At 40.0% G+C, this 14909-nt stretch overlaps 1 protein-coding gene across 1 annotated transcript in view; it reads right to left on the reverse strand.

Moving 5' to 3' along the window:
- RRAGD (Ras related GTP binding D) overlaps positions 1-14909 on the reverse strand; it is a 41698-nt gene that overhangs the window by 13114 nt on the left and 13675 nt on the right. The window contains exons 2-5 of the mRNA XM_038554725.1: positions 10966-11261; positions 5196-5395; positions 3996-4110; positions 3049-3191 (exon numbers count right to left, since the gene is read on the reverse strand). Of these exons, the coding sequence (XP_038410653.1) occupies positions 3049-3191; positions 3996-4110; positions 5196-5395; positions 10966-11261 (754 nt within the window). The remainder of the gene's footprint in view (positions 1-3048; positions 3192-3995; positions 4111-5195; positions 5396-10965; positions 11262-14909) is intronic.

The raw sequence follows: 14909 nt of genomic DNA on the forward strand, positions 1-14909 counted from the left end.
AGAAAACTGCATTTAAAACGTCCAAGAAGGGCAGCCTGGTGGCTCAGTGATTTAGCGCCTGACTTAGGCCCAGAGCGTGATCCTGGAAACCTGAGATCGAGTCCAACGTCAGGCTCCCAGGATGGAGCCTGCTTCTCCCTCTGCCTGTGTCTCTGCCTCTCTCTTTCTCTCAAGAATAAATAAATAAAAATCTTTAAATAAAATAAAATAAAATAAAAACTTCCAAGAGGGATGTCTTAGTGACTCAGCGGTTGAGTGTCTGCCTTCCATCCAGGGCGTGATCCTGGAGTCCTGGGATCGAGTCCCACATCAGGTTCCCTGCGTGGAGCCTGCTTTTCTATTTTCTGCCTCTCTCTCTGTGCCTCTCATGAATAAATAAAATCTTAAAAAAAACTTCCAAGAAAATAAAATAGTAAACAGACATTATACACTGTTTACTAACAGCACCAATTCTTAGGTAATAATGTTAAATGTATAAAGCAGGATATATATATATATATATATATATATATATATATTTAAAGATTTTATTTATTTATTCATGAGAGACACAGAGAGGGAGGCAGAGACACAGGCAGAGGGAGAAGCAGGCTCCATGTGGGGAGCCCGATGTGGGACTCGATCCGGGGACCTCGGGATCACACTCTGGGCCAAAGGCAGATGCTCAACCCCTGAGCCACCTGGGCGTCCCAAGCAGGATATATTTAAAATTATATATACAAAGTGATCACAGTATCCTAAAAATTATACAGAGAAATAAGAATAAAACACATTAAATGTTAATAGTGACTGTCATTAGGTGATGAGATTATGGGCTATTTTAATAATTTTATTCTTTATGCTTTTACGTATTTTATGCAGTGAGCATGGATTGCATTCATAGTCAGAAAAAAAGTAAACATTAAACAAATTGGAAAAACCAAAAAGATCCAAAAACTTATGAGTAAAAACTAGTGATGTAGTACAACTCCTAACAGCTACATGCTACTACTGAAATTTGCATTCACCAAGCAGTGAAAATACAGGCAGCTGCAATGGATTTTAGAAAGTGTGGTGCTTGTATGCGTGCACTTGCAGAGCAGAAGCTCCGCAGATTCCTGAGCAGGCTGACCCAGGCACCAGGTCACCTGCCTCGGGGCCATGCCGGTCTCCATGGAGCATCTGGGAACTGGCAGCAAGCCTGTTTCCTCGGCTGCTGCCAGTCAACTGGGCTGGCTCCTTGTGGCTCCAGCAAACACTGGGGAAACTCCAGGGCCCACAGCCAACGGGTGACCCAGACTGGTTCTTACTGAACCTGACAGGTTCTCAGGAACACTGCATGCTGCCACAGAAAAACAATCTGACTCCTCCTACTGCCACCCTCCTCATGTTTGTTTTAGCTGGGTAAAAGGAACTCTGATTAACATCATTTACATGAACAGCTTAGCACTTACATCTAATTACCATATGGCACAATAATAATTATGCATATCATTAAATAGGTGCCAGATTAATTGTGTTTATTGTATTTGATTACCACGACAACCTAGACTATAATCAGGATACATTCAGTTTCCATGACTATTTCAAGGTCATCCACTTAGTGTTTAAAAACAATAGAATGCTGTATAGCAGTGATCTCAGAAAACAAGGTCTATTTCTGAAGCCAGATGGCAGTGTTTAATAATACTACTAAAAAGGCAGTAATCTTAGGGAATAAGGTCTGTTTCTAAAGCTAAATGACAATGTTTAATAATAATAATAATAATAATAATAATAATAATAATGGCAGCTACATTTATCCAGAGCCTACCAGGTGATATGTCATCCCTACTGTGGTCTTGTAAGTATCACTTTCCCTATTTCATAATGGAAGGGACCCTGCGTACATGTGTGTATAAGACAAAGAATCTGAACTGAGGGGCAAAGGATTTTCAGAGGAAGAGAGAAATGGGGAGACCAAGACCCTCATCAAAGCTGACAGAGGTGGCCAGGTGAGGCAGGTTACAGCTGGTGAGTAAAGAGGAAGAACAAGAACTTTACGCATCAATGACTGGATAAGCGGGGATCCCTGGATGGTGCAGCGGTTTGGCGCCTGCCTTCGGCCCAGGGTGTGATCCTGGAGACCTGGGATCGAGTCCCATGTCAGGCTCCCTGCATGAAGCCTGCTTCTCCCTCTGCCTGTGTCTCTGTATCTCTTTCTCTGTGTCTCATGAATAAATAAAATCTTAAAAAAAAAAAATGACTGGATAAGCATGTAAGATCCAACATAAATCGACAGCAACAACTTGATATCTTAGTAAGACAGACAAACTAGTTCATATTCATTCACTCTATACAACACCCAAGAAATTTAAAATATGTGGAATTGTTTCTATGTCTGGTACCACAATCAATTTTCTTCACTCCTTGCTTATTTTATAATATTTTAAGTGTACAGGAAGTTCTGTTTCCTAAGACTCTAAGAAATAGAGTAATAATAAACAGGTAATACTGTTTGCTTAGTTTTGTAATTCTCTGCTGCTCCTAAAAGAAGGCAAAGTGTGTTAAAGAAAACCCAGCAGTTATTTCCTATAATGAAGAAAGTAACAGAACTGTTGTTAATATGAGATATGTATTTAGAGTTGGAGGATCCTATTAGTCTCTCCCAAGTGTGAATGACATTATGATATGATGACAGATTTTTCAGAAGAACCAGGAATCAGACTTGAGTTCAAATTCTAGTTCTGTCCTTTATTGACAGTGTGAGCAGGGGCTAGAAACTTAACCACTCTGAACCTCACTTCCCCCATCTGTGAAATGGGGATAGGAAATTGCACCTCATGGAATAGTGGGGAATTAAATGTTATAATGTATGCAATATACTTCTTAGCAGAATGTCAGGCATTAACTCAATGATTTTTGTTGTTATTGCATGCTAAGTGGTATATTTATTTATAGATCTCAGTCATTTAAAACACAAGTATTAAAATCAAATAAGTAAATGCAAATGTTATAAAGGTTATGAAAGGTTTCATTTTCTAATCTGAAGTATGGTTTGATTGTAGCCTTCAAGAATATTTTACTTACCCATAAATACAAGAAATGTCAATAACGACATCGATCATATCACAGCAGAGCTCATAGGTTTGCATATCCACTGGGGTACTATCAGTTGCAATATAAATTTTACTGACCACATCAAAGAGAAATGCCTTTTCAATTCCAGAATTCTGAAACAAAAAGAATATGCTATCTTAAAGGGACAGCTGATTTGAGAACATGTCACCACTTATAAAAAATTACATGCTATCCTCACTGTAAAATATGAATGAACAAAAATTAATTTACTAAAAATGTTCTATTTTATTACAACCTCACATAAAGCTTTATAATGGATTTGCATAAGACATGGAGAATTCTTATTTTTCATCAATTATTTACTGTAGGTAAACAAATTGGCCACTGTTTCCTGGTTCTTAGAGATGTACCTGCAGTTAGGAAAAGGCAAGCAAAAACACTAATTTTGCTGACTGTAAATTTTAAAATAAAATAAATTAAAAAAATCTAAACAAACTCCAAACGGTGGAGTGACAGAGTAAGTATGAGTACCACCACCAAGTCTGACTCAAGTCAACAGCAGAGCTTGCCTAGAGCTGACGGTTTATAGGGCTCATTCAGCCAGCTCATCACAGGGTTAAACCCCCACAGGGTTAAACATATAAAATATAAAATAGTATTATATCTTATTGCCCCAACCACCCTTACTGCTTCCTACATCTCATAGGGCTCTATCAACATTGAACGACTGCCTACAACTTTAATAAACACTCTAATTATATCAGGAAAGTACAGGAATGGTTTGGGGAGTTAGATTTTAAAGAACATAAAACAGTATATAGGAGCATTCTTCCAAAGTAATCCTTCAGTGACCTTGCAGTGCCATAAGAGCAAGCAGAAATAAGACTGTTTTCACGCTTGCAATGTTATTCTAAAATTCTGCAAATGGTTCTACCAGGATGATATTATTTACTTACTGAGATAAAGATGTTTAGCAAATTCTCTAGGGTGGGGAGCTGCGGAATCAGTTTCTGAACCACTTTGCTAAAAGCTTCAAATATTGAATGATCATATATACTTGTCAAATAGAAGCTGAAAGAGAAAACGGTATTTCATCACATTTTCCTTTTGACTGGAGAACAGATTGCTTAGGCTGTCACAACACCAGTGCCCTGCTCCCTGTGTCTACAGTCCCTATGCACACGTTCCATATGACCTCGGTAAAAAGTGAACCATGTCTTAACAAGCCATTCCTCCAACTCCCAAAAAGCAAGGATTGTGCCCATTCTCATCTGCTGACTGGCTGGACTGGAAAGCTTAAAAATTGCAGTGCTGTGTGCCCATACAAGCTTCCTTACATTCTGCAAAAGAATCCACAGCAGGTCATCTTTATGCACACCTCTTGGGTTAGTAATGCCTATGTTATTGGCATTGAAGCATCTTATTTTTCCATTTCCTGATTTGTAAATTGAATGATGTGTACACCTCCCCATAAATAAAATTGATAGAGGGGCACCTGGCTGGCTTAGTCGGTGGAGCATGCGACTTTTGATCTTGGGGTTGTAAGTTCAAGCCCCACTCTGGGTGTAGAGATTACTTAATAAAATCTTTTTTAAAAACTGACAGAGAAGTGGTTTTCCTCTGTATTTCTATTTGAATCCTCTTCAGAGATCTCTTTTACTTGTGACTATAAATACTACTGTATTCATCACTTATTGTAAACTTCAGCAGTGATTAACTTCCTGGATTATGTCCTTAAGTTTTATGTTATGTTTTTCATATGTGGGGAATGCTGTGACCATTTGTTTAAAAAACAAAAACAGGGATGCCTGGCTGGCTCAGCGACTGAGCATTGGCCTTAGGCCCAGGGTGTGATCCTGGGGCCCCGGGATCGAGTCCTACATCGGGTTCCCTGCAGGAAGCCTGCTTCTCCCTCTGCCTCTCTCTCTCTGTCTCTCATGAATAAATAGATAAAATTTAAAAAAAACAAAAATATCCCATCAAAAATCAGAATTAGCACGTGCAAAGCTTACTTTTCCCAACTACTGTCCCAATGTATACAGCACAAATAGGGTAAACAGATGAACACCAAACCACTCATTGTGACTTTGGACTTCACACCTGCTTTTTTTTTGTTGTTGTTGTTAACTGCGATCCCAGAGGGCTCCTGTTCTCACCTGAGGTGAATTTTTTCTAATCCAGCATCTGCCAGGTCATCATTTGCCCTCTGGTGAATATCTCTTTGGGTTTCAATTTTGTGGTCATCTGACAGACCATCCACTTTATGAATGAACACTTCGAAGTTGATATCGGTGTTCACTTTGTAGGCCCTGGTCACGGTGAGGTGGAGCCTGGCCAAGGCTTCCATATAATCGTCCTGGGAATAAACACACACTTGTCAGGGGAGGCCAAACCCTTCTGAGCTGCCTTCCACATATACTCCTTCTCCCCCAGTCTTATTGAGGTATGATGGACACATAAACACTGTGTGTGTTTAAGGTGTACAATGTGATGCTCTGATATATATACATCATGAAATCATCCCCCCAATCAAGTTAATTTATCCATCACCTTATTTCGCAGTTATCTTTTTTTCCCTTCCATATACACTTCTAATCTGGAAATCACGTGGGTACAACCCTCCAAAATACTTTGCAAAAGCCCAAATAAAAGCTGGTTTCATGAAATTCAAGTTTGAAAACTGAAGTTGCATCAACAAAGAGATGAAAAAGAAAGGCTAGCAAAACACAGCTGTAGGCAGTTGTGATGGAACTTGATGATAGTCATTAAGATCAGCGTTGTAGTTTTATGACTTCAAAATGACCCCATACCACCTAGGACCTTCCCTGGGACACTATCTATCCTTCCCAGAGTATGAGTCCCTTGGTGAACTGTGATGAATAGTTAGAGATGGAAACACGATATGGGTCACTGGGAGAATGGAGAAGGAGCCAAGAGGAAAGGTAAGGGCCACTGATCTAGAGCACAGGTCAGCAAACCATGGCCTGAGGGCCAAACTGGGCCCATTGTGTGTTGTTCCTAAGTAAAGTTTTATTGGAACACAGCTACACTCCTCTATTTACATATTGTCTGTGGCTGCTTCTGTGGTACAGCGGCACAGCTGAGTGGCATTCCTCTGTGGAAACTCCTCAGAGATGGAACAGACAGCCTGCAAAGCTTAAAATAGTTACCATCTAGCCCTCTACAGAAAGTTTGCTGACCTTTGATCTAGAGTAACTAACCCAAACAATGCAATACAATTTTTTCTCTTCCTACAAATGACACTTTTATAGTAACATGATGAACATCTACATATGCATCTCCCTGTTTAAGAAATCAAACACTAGGGGTGCCTGGCTGCCTCAGTTGGAGGACCAGGCAACTCTTTTTTAAGTAATCTGTGCACCCAACATGGGCCTCAAACTCACAACTCTGAGATCAAAAATTGCATGCTCTATCAAGTGAGCCAGCCAGGCACCCTGAGCATGAGACTCTTGATCTCAAAATTGGGAGTTTGAGCCCCACAATTGGGTGTAGACATTAATACATAAAATTTATTTTTAAAAAAAGAAAGAAAGCCCTTGTGTGTCTCTCCCCATCTTCCCAACCCACCTCATCACTCGACCCTCCATCCTCCAGAGGTATCCACCTATCCTGAGTTTAGTGTTTATTCTCAATCATCTTTTTTTTTTTCTCAATCATCTCTTTATGCGTGACTACATATGTCCTTAAACAACATACAAAATTCATTTGCGTTGTCTCAAAATTTAGGGGGAGGCTGTCTGAGAAAAGACAACACAGGAAGCTTTTGGGGTGGTGGAAATATTCTATATCTTGACTGTGAAGTGGTTACAAGGTATATGCATTTCTCAAACTCACTGAACTGCACACTCAAAATGAATGAATTTTATTGTATGTAAATTATACCTTAAAAATTTGTTATTGTTTATGTCTTTAACTTAACAGGGGAGTTAAGGGGACATGTCTATAAGCAAAATTAGCCAATGTCAAGAGAGTATCACAAGCTCAAAAGATTAGAAATTGCTACTCTAACTTCCTTGCCAGGCATACAAGATGATCTGATTACCAACTAAGTGATGAAGTGGCACATACCTACAAGGACTAAAAATAACATTGGAGGGGCGCCTGGGTGGCTCAGTGGTTGGGCGTCTGCCTTCGGCTCAGGGTGTGGTCCCTGAGTACCCGGATGGAGTCCCACATCAAGCTTCCCTCAGGGAGCCTGCTTCCCCTCTGTCTAGGTCTCGGCCTCTCTCTGTGTGTCTCTCATGAATAAATAAGTAACTAATCTTAAAAAAATAACATTTGAAAGAAGGAAATACTTGGTTTATTAGAATAGAGGGAGCATGGATGATTTTTCCCACTGTGTTTGTTGCTGTCTTCTACAACAAATAAAAATACAGGAAAAAATGCACTGCCTAGTTCCATAATTAGATCTAGGAGTTACAGGCAGGTCACAATCACCAATGTAGATGAAGCCAACACTCCATTGTGGTTCCCAAAGCCTCAGGGGGCCAAGGGTGGCCCTGGAGGTGTGGGACATATTGGGCTCTGCCTGGGGGGCTGGCAGTGTCATGCAGTTAGCTCACAGGAAACTGCTCTTGGTACTTTCATTCTCTTTTATTTTACAACACTGTGAGGACACATTTATCTCCCTGGTGATATATTTATCTGGCAATCCTGTGATTGTGAGGAATTCACAAGGAAAAAAATAAAAATATGAGGCGTCAGACCAACACAGCCCTGTTTAAAAATAAAGGCAATGACGTTCAAGTGCCTGCCAAGACTCCCTGGTTTGCTTTTCTTTTCGGTGCTTGTAAGTACATCGTATATAAATTTCTCAAAACATGGTTTTTATAGTCTGCTTCCAATACAAAAGTATGTATTAGGCTCCAAAACAACTTATTGAATTATTCCTTCCTTTTAGTAAATGATAGCTCTCAATAATGTTTTTCCTACTTTTTAAAAGTGGAACCTAAAAAGACAGATTTCTCAAACATTCTTATACCTTTCTCTGCCCTCCCTTGGGGCGGGGATGGGGGACCAAGAAGCAAAATGAAAGAAAACACATTTACCAACCCAAACTGAAGGGCGACTTTTCATGTTCAGGTAAAATTAAAACCAAATTACAGCTGCAACTTAAAAATAGGCACGTGAACCTATTTTAGCCACATTATAGCCATACTACAAACACCTAGGATAAAAACAAAACAAAACAAAAAACAAAAAACAAAGAACAAAAAAAACCACAACTAGGATAGAGTTGCATTGGACATTTGAATTCTATAAATGCAAATTGCTACGTAAGCATGGACAGGCTACTGAAGTACTTACTAAACTTACTAAGCCACTGTCTTGAAAAGATGAGTCATCTGGCTGGAATCCACTTACCCACGGGGAGGGCTACTACTGCTGCTCCCTTGTTCAACAACTACAGAAAGAGCAGTGGAGTGACTTAGGGGAAAAACTGGAGCTTAGAAGAGACAGCTGAGTGGGACATATCCAAGAGCTTGCCCCCCCACGCCACCGCATGCACACAACCTGGACTGCTCTTCGCGCTCCAGCTCCCTGATTTATGGCGCTGGCAGACCAAGGCAGGAAGGCAGGGGCTACTGCCAAGGCCACAGAAGGGCCAGAAAACAGGTCAGTACAAGTGGGGCAGCCAAGAAAGCAGCAACTGACCGCAGGCCCAGGACCTGTTGCAGGTGTCTACAGCATGCGTTTCCGGATGGGCCCAGGGGAGGAGAGGCACTGCTTGCCTGTTCATAGATCGGGCCCTGGACTTTAAAGCCTTTCCCCAGGGGATCCCTGGATGGCTCAGCGGTTAAGCGTCTGCCTTCGGCCCAGGGCGTGATCCTGGAGTCGCGGGATCGAGTCCCACATCAGGCTCCCTGCATGGAGCCTGCTTCTCCCTCTGCCTGTCTCTGCCTCTCTCTCTCTTCCTCTGTGTCTCTCATGAATAAATAAAATCTTAAAAAAAAAAAAAAAAGCCTCTCCCCAGCACACTACCACCAGAAAAGAAAGAGCAAGGCCCTCCTACCATATGGCCACACTCCCACAGCTACACTAGAAGTCCACGGTGCAACCACTTGGAACTAAAAGGCTTAGTTGAAAATTTCATTATTACATTAAACAGGCACTTAGTTCCCTGAAGGAATTTATGATGCTCTCGGGCATGAACAGTCTTCTCAGAGAATGGCTTTCCAAGTGTGGGCTCAGAACCATTATTACTAGCAGTTTACATACCCCTTCCTCCCTAACACCATTGGCATTCCTGGAAGGGGCAGGTATGCTCGGCCCATGTGTCTGACTGTAGGTCCAGTTTCAGGGAAATACCATGCCCTGAACTTAGAGAGGGTTTAGTGCATTCCTGAAGACTTACTGCCATTTATTCTCAACAGCTATAAAAGAGAGCCCTTTGGAGAGCCTTGGGGCTGAGCTTATGTTTCCGGACACTTTCTAAGAGTGCCTGGACATGGGGAGAGTTTGAAGAGCATCACTGTCCCAATTCTGTTCCTTGTACTCTTTCCTAAGACTGGCACGCCCGAGATGCCCCTGCCAGCTCTCACTTTACAGGAGGAAGGCCCAGAATACCAAAGAGACAATTCAGGAGACTAGTTTGAACACTAATAAAGGGAATAACTAACTAATACCTGGATAATAAGGCTCTTCACCAGTCAAGGGATCCTCGTGTCTTTGCTTTCAGCAAAGCTAAAGGAAGGCTCAATCAGAATGTCTACTGATAAACTACTAGAAACAATCCCTTGTGATAGTAAACTGGGCAATTTAGAGGATATAACTTGGAAAGCGTTTAAATAATTGAGCGAATGCTATAACAAAACTCACTCTGTATCCATCTACTTATTTATGTGAACAAAGTTTCTCAGAACTTTTATCTACACAATCAAAAACAGAATTGATGCCAAATCTGGTCTTATTCAAGCATAGATACGTGAATCAAGTGGAAAAATATCCATCGTCTTAAGAGATATACTTAAGAAAATTAGCTTTTTCTAAATAATAATTATCCATAAAATACATAATAGTTTAATCAATTGTGTACCAATAATAATTATAATAATTTAATTAAAGAAAAAAACTTCAGGATGCCTGGGCGACTCAGCAGTTGAGCGTCTACCTTTAGCTCAGGGCATGATCCTGGGGTTCCAGGATCAAGTCCTACATTGGGCCCCCCATAGGGAGCCTGCTTCTCCGTCTGTCTAGGTCTCTGCCTCTCTCATGAATAAACAAATAAATAAATCTTAAACAAAAAAAGAAAAACTTCACACTTAGAATTTTATCTTCCTAGGAAAGAGCCAACATTTAAAATGGAGACTTAGGGACACCTGGGTGGCTCAGCGGTTGAGCACCTGCCTTTGGCTCAGATCCTGTAGATCCTGTGGTCCTAGAATCGAGTCCCACTCCTTGCATGGAGCCTGCTTCTCCCTCTGTCTAAGTCTCTGCCTCTCTCTGTGTGTCTTTCATGAATAAATATATAAATAAAATCTTTAAAAAATAAAATAAAATGTAGACTTATATACAAATTTTTGTTGCAAAGAACCTATGCTCTTTTATAGATGTCTGCCAAGAGTATCCAGGCAGGTGGGGAGGGGACACATATTTACTGTCCTTGGTCTGTACTGCAGCCCCCTCCATCTGTGAAGTTTCTATGATTTGCTGCGACTACACAACTCCCTAAGGGTGCTCACTGCTCTCTGGTTAGGGTTACACAGAGGAAGCCCTTTCCCCTTTGCAGCCCCCAGAACCCCCACTGAGAAACACTTGTTTGGTAAAAAAAAAAGGGCTAGTCCTGATTCTAAAATCCAAACCAAATCCAGTCACAAAGAACCTGGTTTGAACACAGGGGAGAGGCTGCCTTTAGGGGGAGATGGGGCCTGCAGTCTCTTGTAGCCCGATACTGAACTTCACCTGGGAGTCGATGACAAATATCAGTGCTCCTGTTCCCCGGAAGATCATCTCATAGTCAAAGGTAGGATCAAAAAAGTCAATCTGTCCTGGGAAGTCCCAAATCTGAAAATTAACAAAGGAGCTATTGGAAACATCTTCCCGGCAGATCTTGTTTGTGCTCTCCAAGAACAGTGTTTCGTTGGGAGACATTTTGTGAAAGACAACTTTCTGAATAGATGACTTGCCACTTCTCCTCAGGCCCATGAGCAGGATTCTTGGCTTCACCTCAGTGCTGAAGGGATCGCTGAAGTCCAGAACTGGAGAAACCACAAAACAAGAATGAGAGTGAATCGATTTCACAGTGGTTAATTAGAGGAGTTTCACTTCCACCTCAGATGTGATTTATGATTCACAGTCAATGCTAATCTTCCAAACACAAAGACTGCTAACTACAGCACTCCCATTCACTGAGGGGCCTCTGAGTAAGTTCAGAACACGGAAAAATACTGTTTCACGATCTGTCACACCATTCCAGAGGGCCAGAAAACCTGTACAACTTCACATCACAAGCAGTGAAGCTGGTGTGAAGAATATAAAGCTTTCCTGGAGCAGACCATGACGGGAAAAATCCAGTCTCAGCATTCCAAAGCAACGTCTTCTTTGTCTAGATCATCAGAGTGTCTCTCTGCCCTAAAGAGATGCTTGTTCATTTGAGTTATGACTCAAACAATTTTGGACTTCACAAAAGTTTAAAACGTTGGTGCTTCAAAAGACACTATCAAGAAAGCCAAGACAACCCACAAATTGGAAGAAAACACCTGCAAATCACATATGTGATAAGGGACTAGTCTCCAGATATATAAAGAACTCTTACAATGCAATAATAAAGACAACCTAATAAAAAAAAAAAACGGGCAAAGGCAGTTCCCCAAAGAAGATACAAAAATGGCCAGTAAGCACATGAAACAAAGCTCTACATCATTAGCCATCAAAAAAAAAAAAAAAAAAAAAAAAAAAAAAACAATGAAAACCACAATAAGATGCCACTTCACACCCACCAGAATGAGTATAATAAAAAAGACAAGTAATAAACAAGTGTTGGTGAGGCTATAGAGTAATTAGAACCCTCATCCACTACTGGTGAGAATGATGTGCTTTCAACAGTTTGGCAGTTTCTTAGAAGGTTAAACACTGAGTCACCATATGACTCAGCAATTCCACTCCTAGGAATATATTCAAAGAAATGAAAATATATGTCCAATGTACTTGAATTTCTTTTTTGTTCATACAGGAGTCACAGTAAACTTCCAAGTTAAGTATAATTAAAATATTCAAAAAAAATAAAAAAAATAAAATATTCAGAGAAAATGTGGTACCCATAAAACAAGAACAGAGAGTTTCAGAATAAGAGCAACCATGAAGGGATCCCTGGGTGGCGCAGCGGTTTGGCGCCTGCCTTTTGCCCAGGGCGCGATCCTGGAGACCCGGGATCGAATCCCACGTTGGGCTCCCGGTGCATGGAGCCTGCTTCTCTCTCTGCCTGTGTCTCTGCCTCTCTCTCTGTGTGACTATCATAAATTTAAAAAAAAAAAAACTAAAAAAAAAGAGCAACCATGAAAAATGGCCTTAGAGATGTTAGAAATAAAAATATAATTGTGTGTATGGGGTGGGGGTTAGATATAAGGATTGAAAAGTAGAATAAAGATAAAGAGGGCAATAGTGAACTAGAACATCAAATCTTCTCAGAATGTAGTACAAAGGGATACAATGCTAGAAAGTATGAGATAATGGTTAAAGTGACATCAGGAATAATTATAATTATAATTATCTCAAACCAACAGAAAATATAAATACTTGATAAAATACATTAGAAAAGGGTCCAGACGGATGCACAGCAAACAAAAAGTGCATGAGTGAAAGATTTGGGGGGAGGGACGCCCAGGTGGCTCAGCAGTTTGGCGCTTGCCTTTGGCCCAGGACGTGATCCTGGAGACCCAGGATTGAGTCCTGCATCAGGCTCCCTGCGTGAAGCCTGCTTCGCTGCCTGTGTCTCTGCTTCTCTCTCTGTATTTCTCATGAATAAATAAATAAAATAAAAATAAAATAAAATCTTAAAAAAAAAAAAGATTTGGGGGAATCATCAAAGGGGTTTGGGCTTTAATTTTTTTTTTTAGTAATCTCTACACCCAACATGGAGCTCCAACTCATAACTCTTAAGATCAAGAATTGCATGCTGCTTCGACTGAAGCAGCCAGGCACCCTGTGGCTTTAATTATAGAAAGGAAACACATTTATATTTATATAATTAAAATTAGTTTTTAAGAAAATGTTTAATGTAGAGAGAGTTCTGACAGATACAGAAATATTTCAAGATATTAAATATTCTTTATTTTATTTTTTTAAAAGATTTTATTTATTTATTCATAGACACACAGAGAGAGACAGGCAGAGAGACAGGCAGAGGGAGAAGCAGGCTCCACACAGGGAGCCCGATGTGGAACTCGATCCCAGGTCTCCAGGATCACACCCCAGGCTGCAGGCGGCACCAAACCACTGCACCACCAGGGCTGCCCTTAGATATTCTTTAAATTGCGATTTCAACTCAACACTTTCTCATTAAGTGGTTGTTGTAAGGTTTCTGTTTTTTTCAATACAATAAATATATTGGGATGCCTGGGTGGCTCAGTGGTTGAGCATCTGCCTTCAGCTCAGGATGTGATCCCAGGATCAAGTCCCACATCGGGCTCCTGCATGGAGCCTGCTTCTCCTCCCTCTGCCTATGTCTCTGCCTCTCTGTCTCTCACTAATAAATAAAATAAAATCTTAAAAAAATAAAAATAAAATAATAAATAAATACACTGGTTAATGTACTGAAAGTAGTAAGTCAGTTGGACAAAAAGATATGCAAAACATGGTTATCTTGGAGCTACTCAAAATCCAGTCTAGACGATGTGGTATGGGCAAAAAGACAGAGAAACAAATCATTGGAATATAATAAAGAATCCGGACATAAACCCACATATACCAGGACAACTGAGTTTTGACAAAGATTAAAGCCAACTCCATGGAGACAGGGTAGTCATTTTCACCAAATGGTGCTAAAACAAATGAATATTCATATGTTAAAAAAAAGGAATTTCAATCCACATCTCACACCATATACAAAAATTAACTCAAAATAGATCATAGACCTAATTTTAAGTCTCAAACTATCCAACTTCTAGAAGAAAATATTTATGACTTTGGGTTAAACAAAGATCTTTTAGATATAACACCCTCCCCCCAATATTGATAAATTGGACTTAATTAAAATAAAATCTTCTGCTCTACAAATGACACCATTAAAATAATAAAAAAAAGGCAAGCCACAGATTAGAAGAAAATATTTGTAAATCATATATCTGATAAAGAATTTGTAGCTGGAATATGTAAGGAACTCTAAAAACTTACTAATAAGAAAACAAAACTCTATTTTCAGAAAGATGGGGAAGCAAAAGACTTGAACAAATAATGCACCGAAGAAGACTTATGGAAGGTAAATTTGTACATAAAAAGATGCTCAGCACATCATTAGTCATCAAGGAATATAAATCAAAACCATAATGAGATGCTATTGCTCACTCGCTAACATGGCTAAAATTAAGAACACAGGCAGTAACAAGTATTGAGGAGGATGTAGAGGTACTAGAACTCTCATACACTGCTAGTGGAAATGTAAAATGGTACAACCATTTTAGAAAACAGTCTGATGATTTCTTGAGAAGTCAAACATATATTACCCCAGCTACTCCACAGCTATATATTTACCTAAAAGTAATCAAAGTATATATCCATACTTGTACACAATGGCTCAGAGCAATTTTATTTGTAATAGTCAAAGACTGTTAACAACCCAAATGTTTATCAACAGGTGAATGGATAAACAAATTGTGGTGCATCTCAGCAATAAAAAGAAATTGTTGATA

The sequence above is a fragment of the Canis lupus genome, chromosome 12 (genome assembly GCF_011100685.1).
Source record: "Canis lupus familiaris isolate Mischka breed German Shepherd chromosome 12, alternate assembly UU_Cfam_GSD_1.0, whole genome shotgun sequence".
NCBI classification, from domain to species: domain Eukaryota; kingdom Metazoa; phylum Chordata; class Mammalia; order Carnivora; family Canidae; genus Canis; species Canis lupus.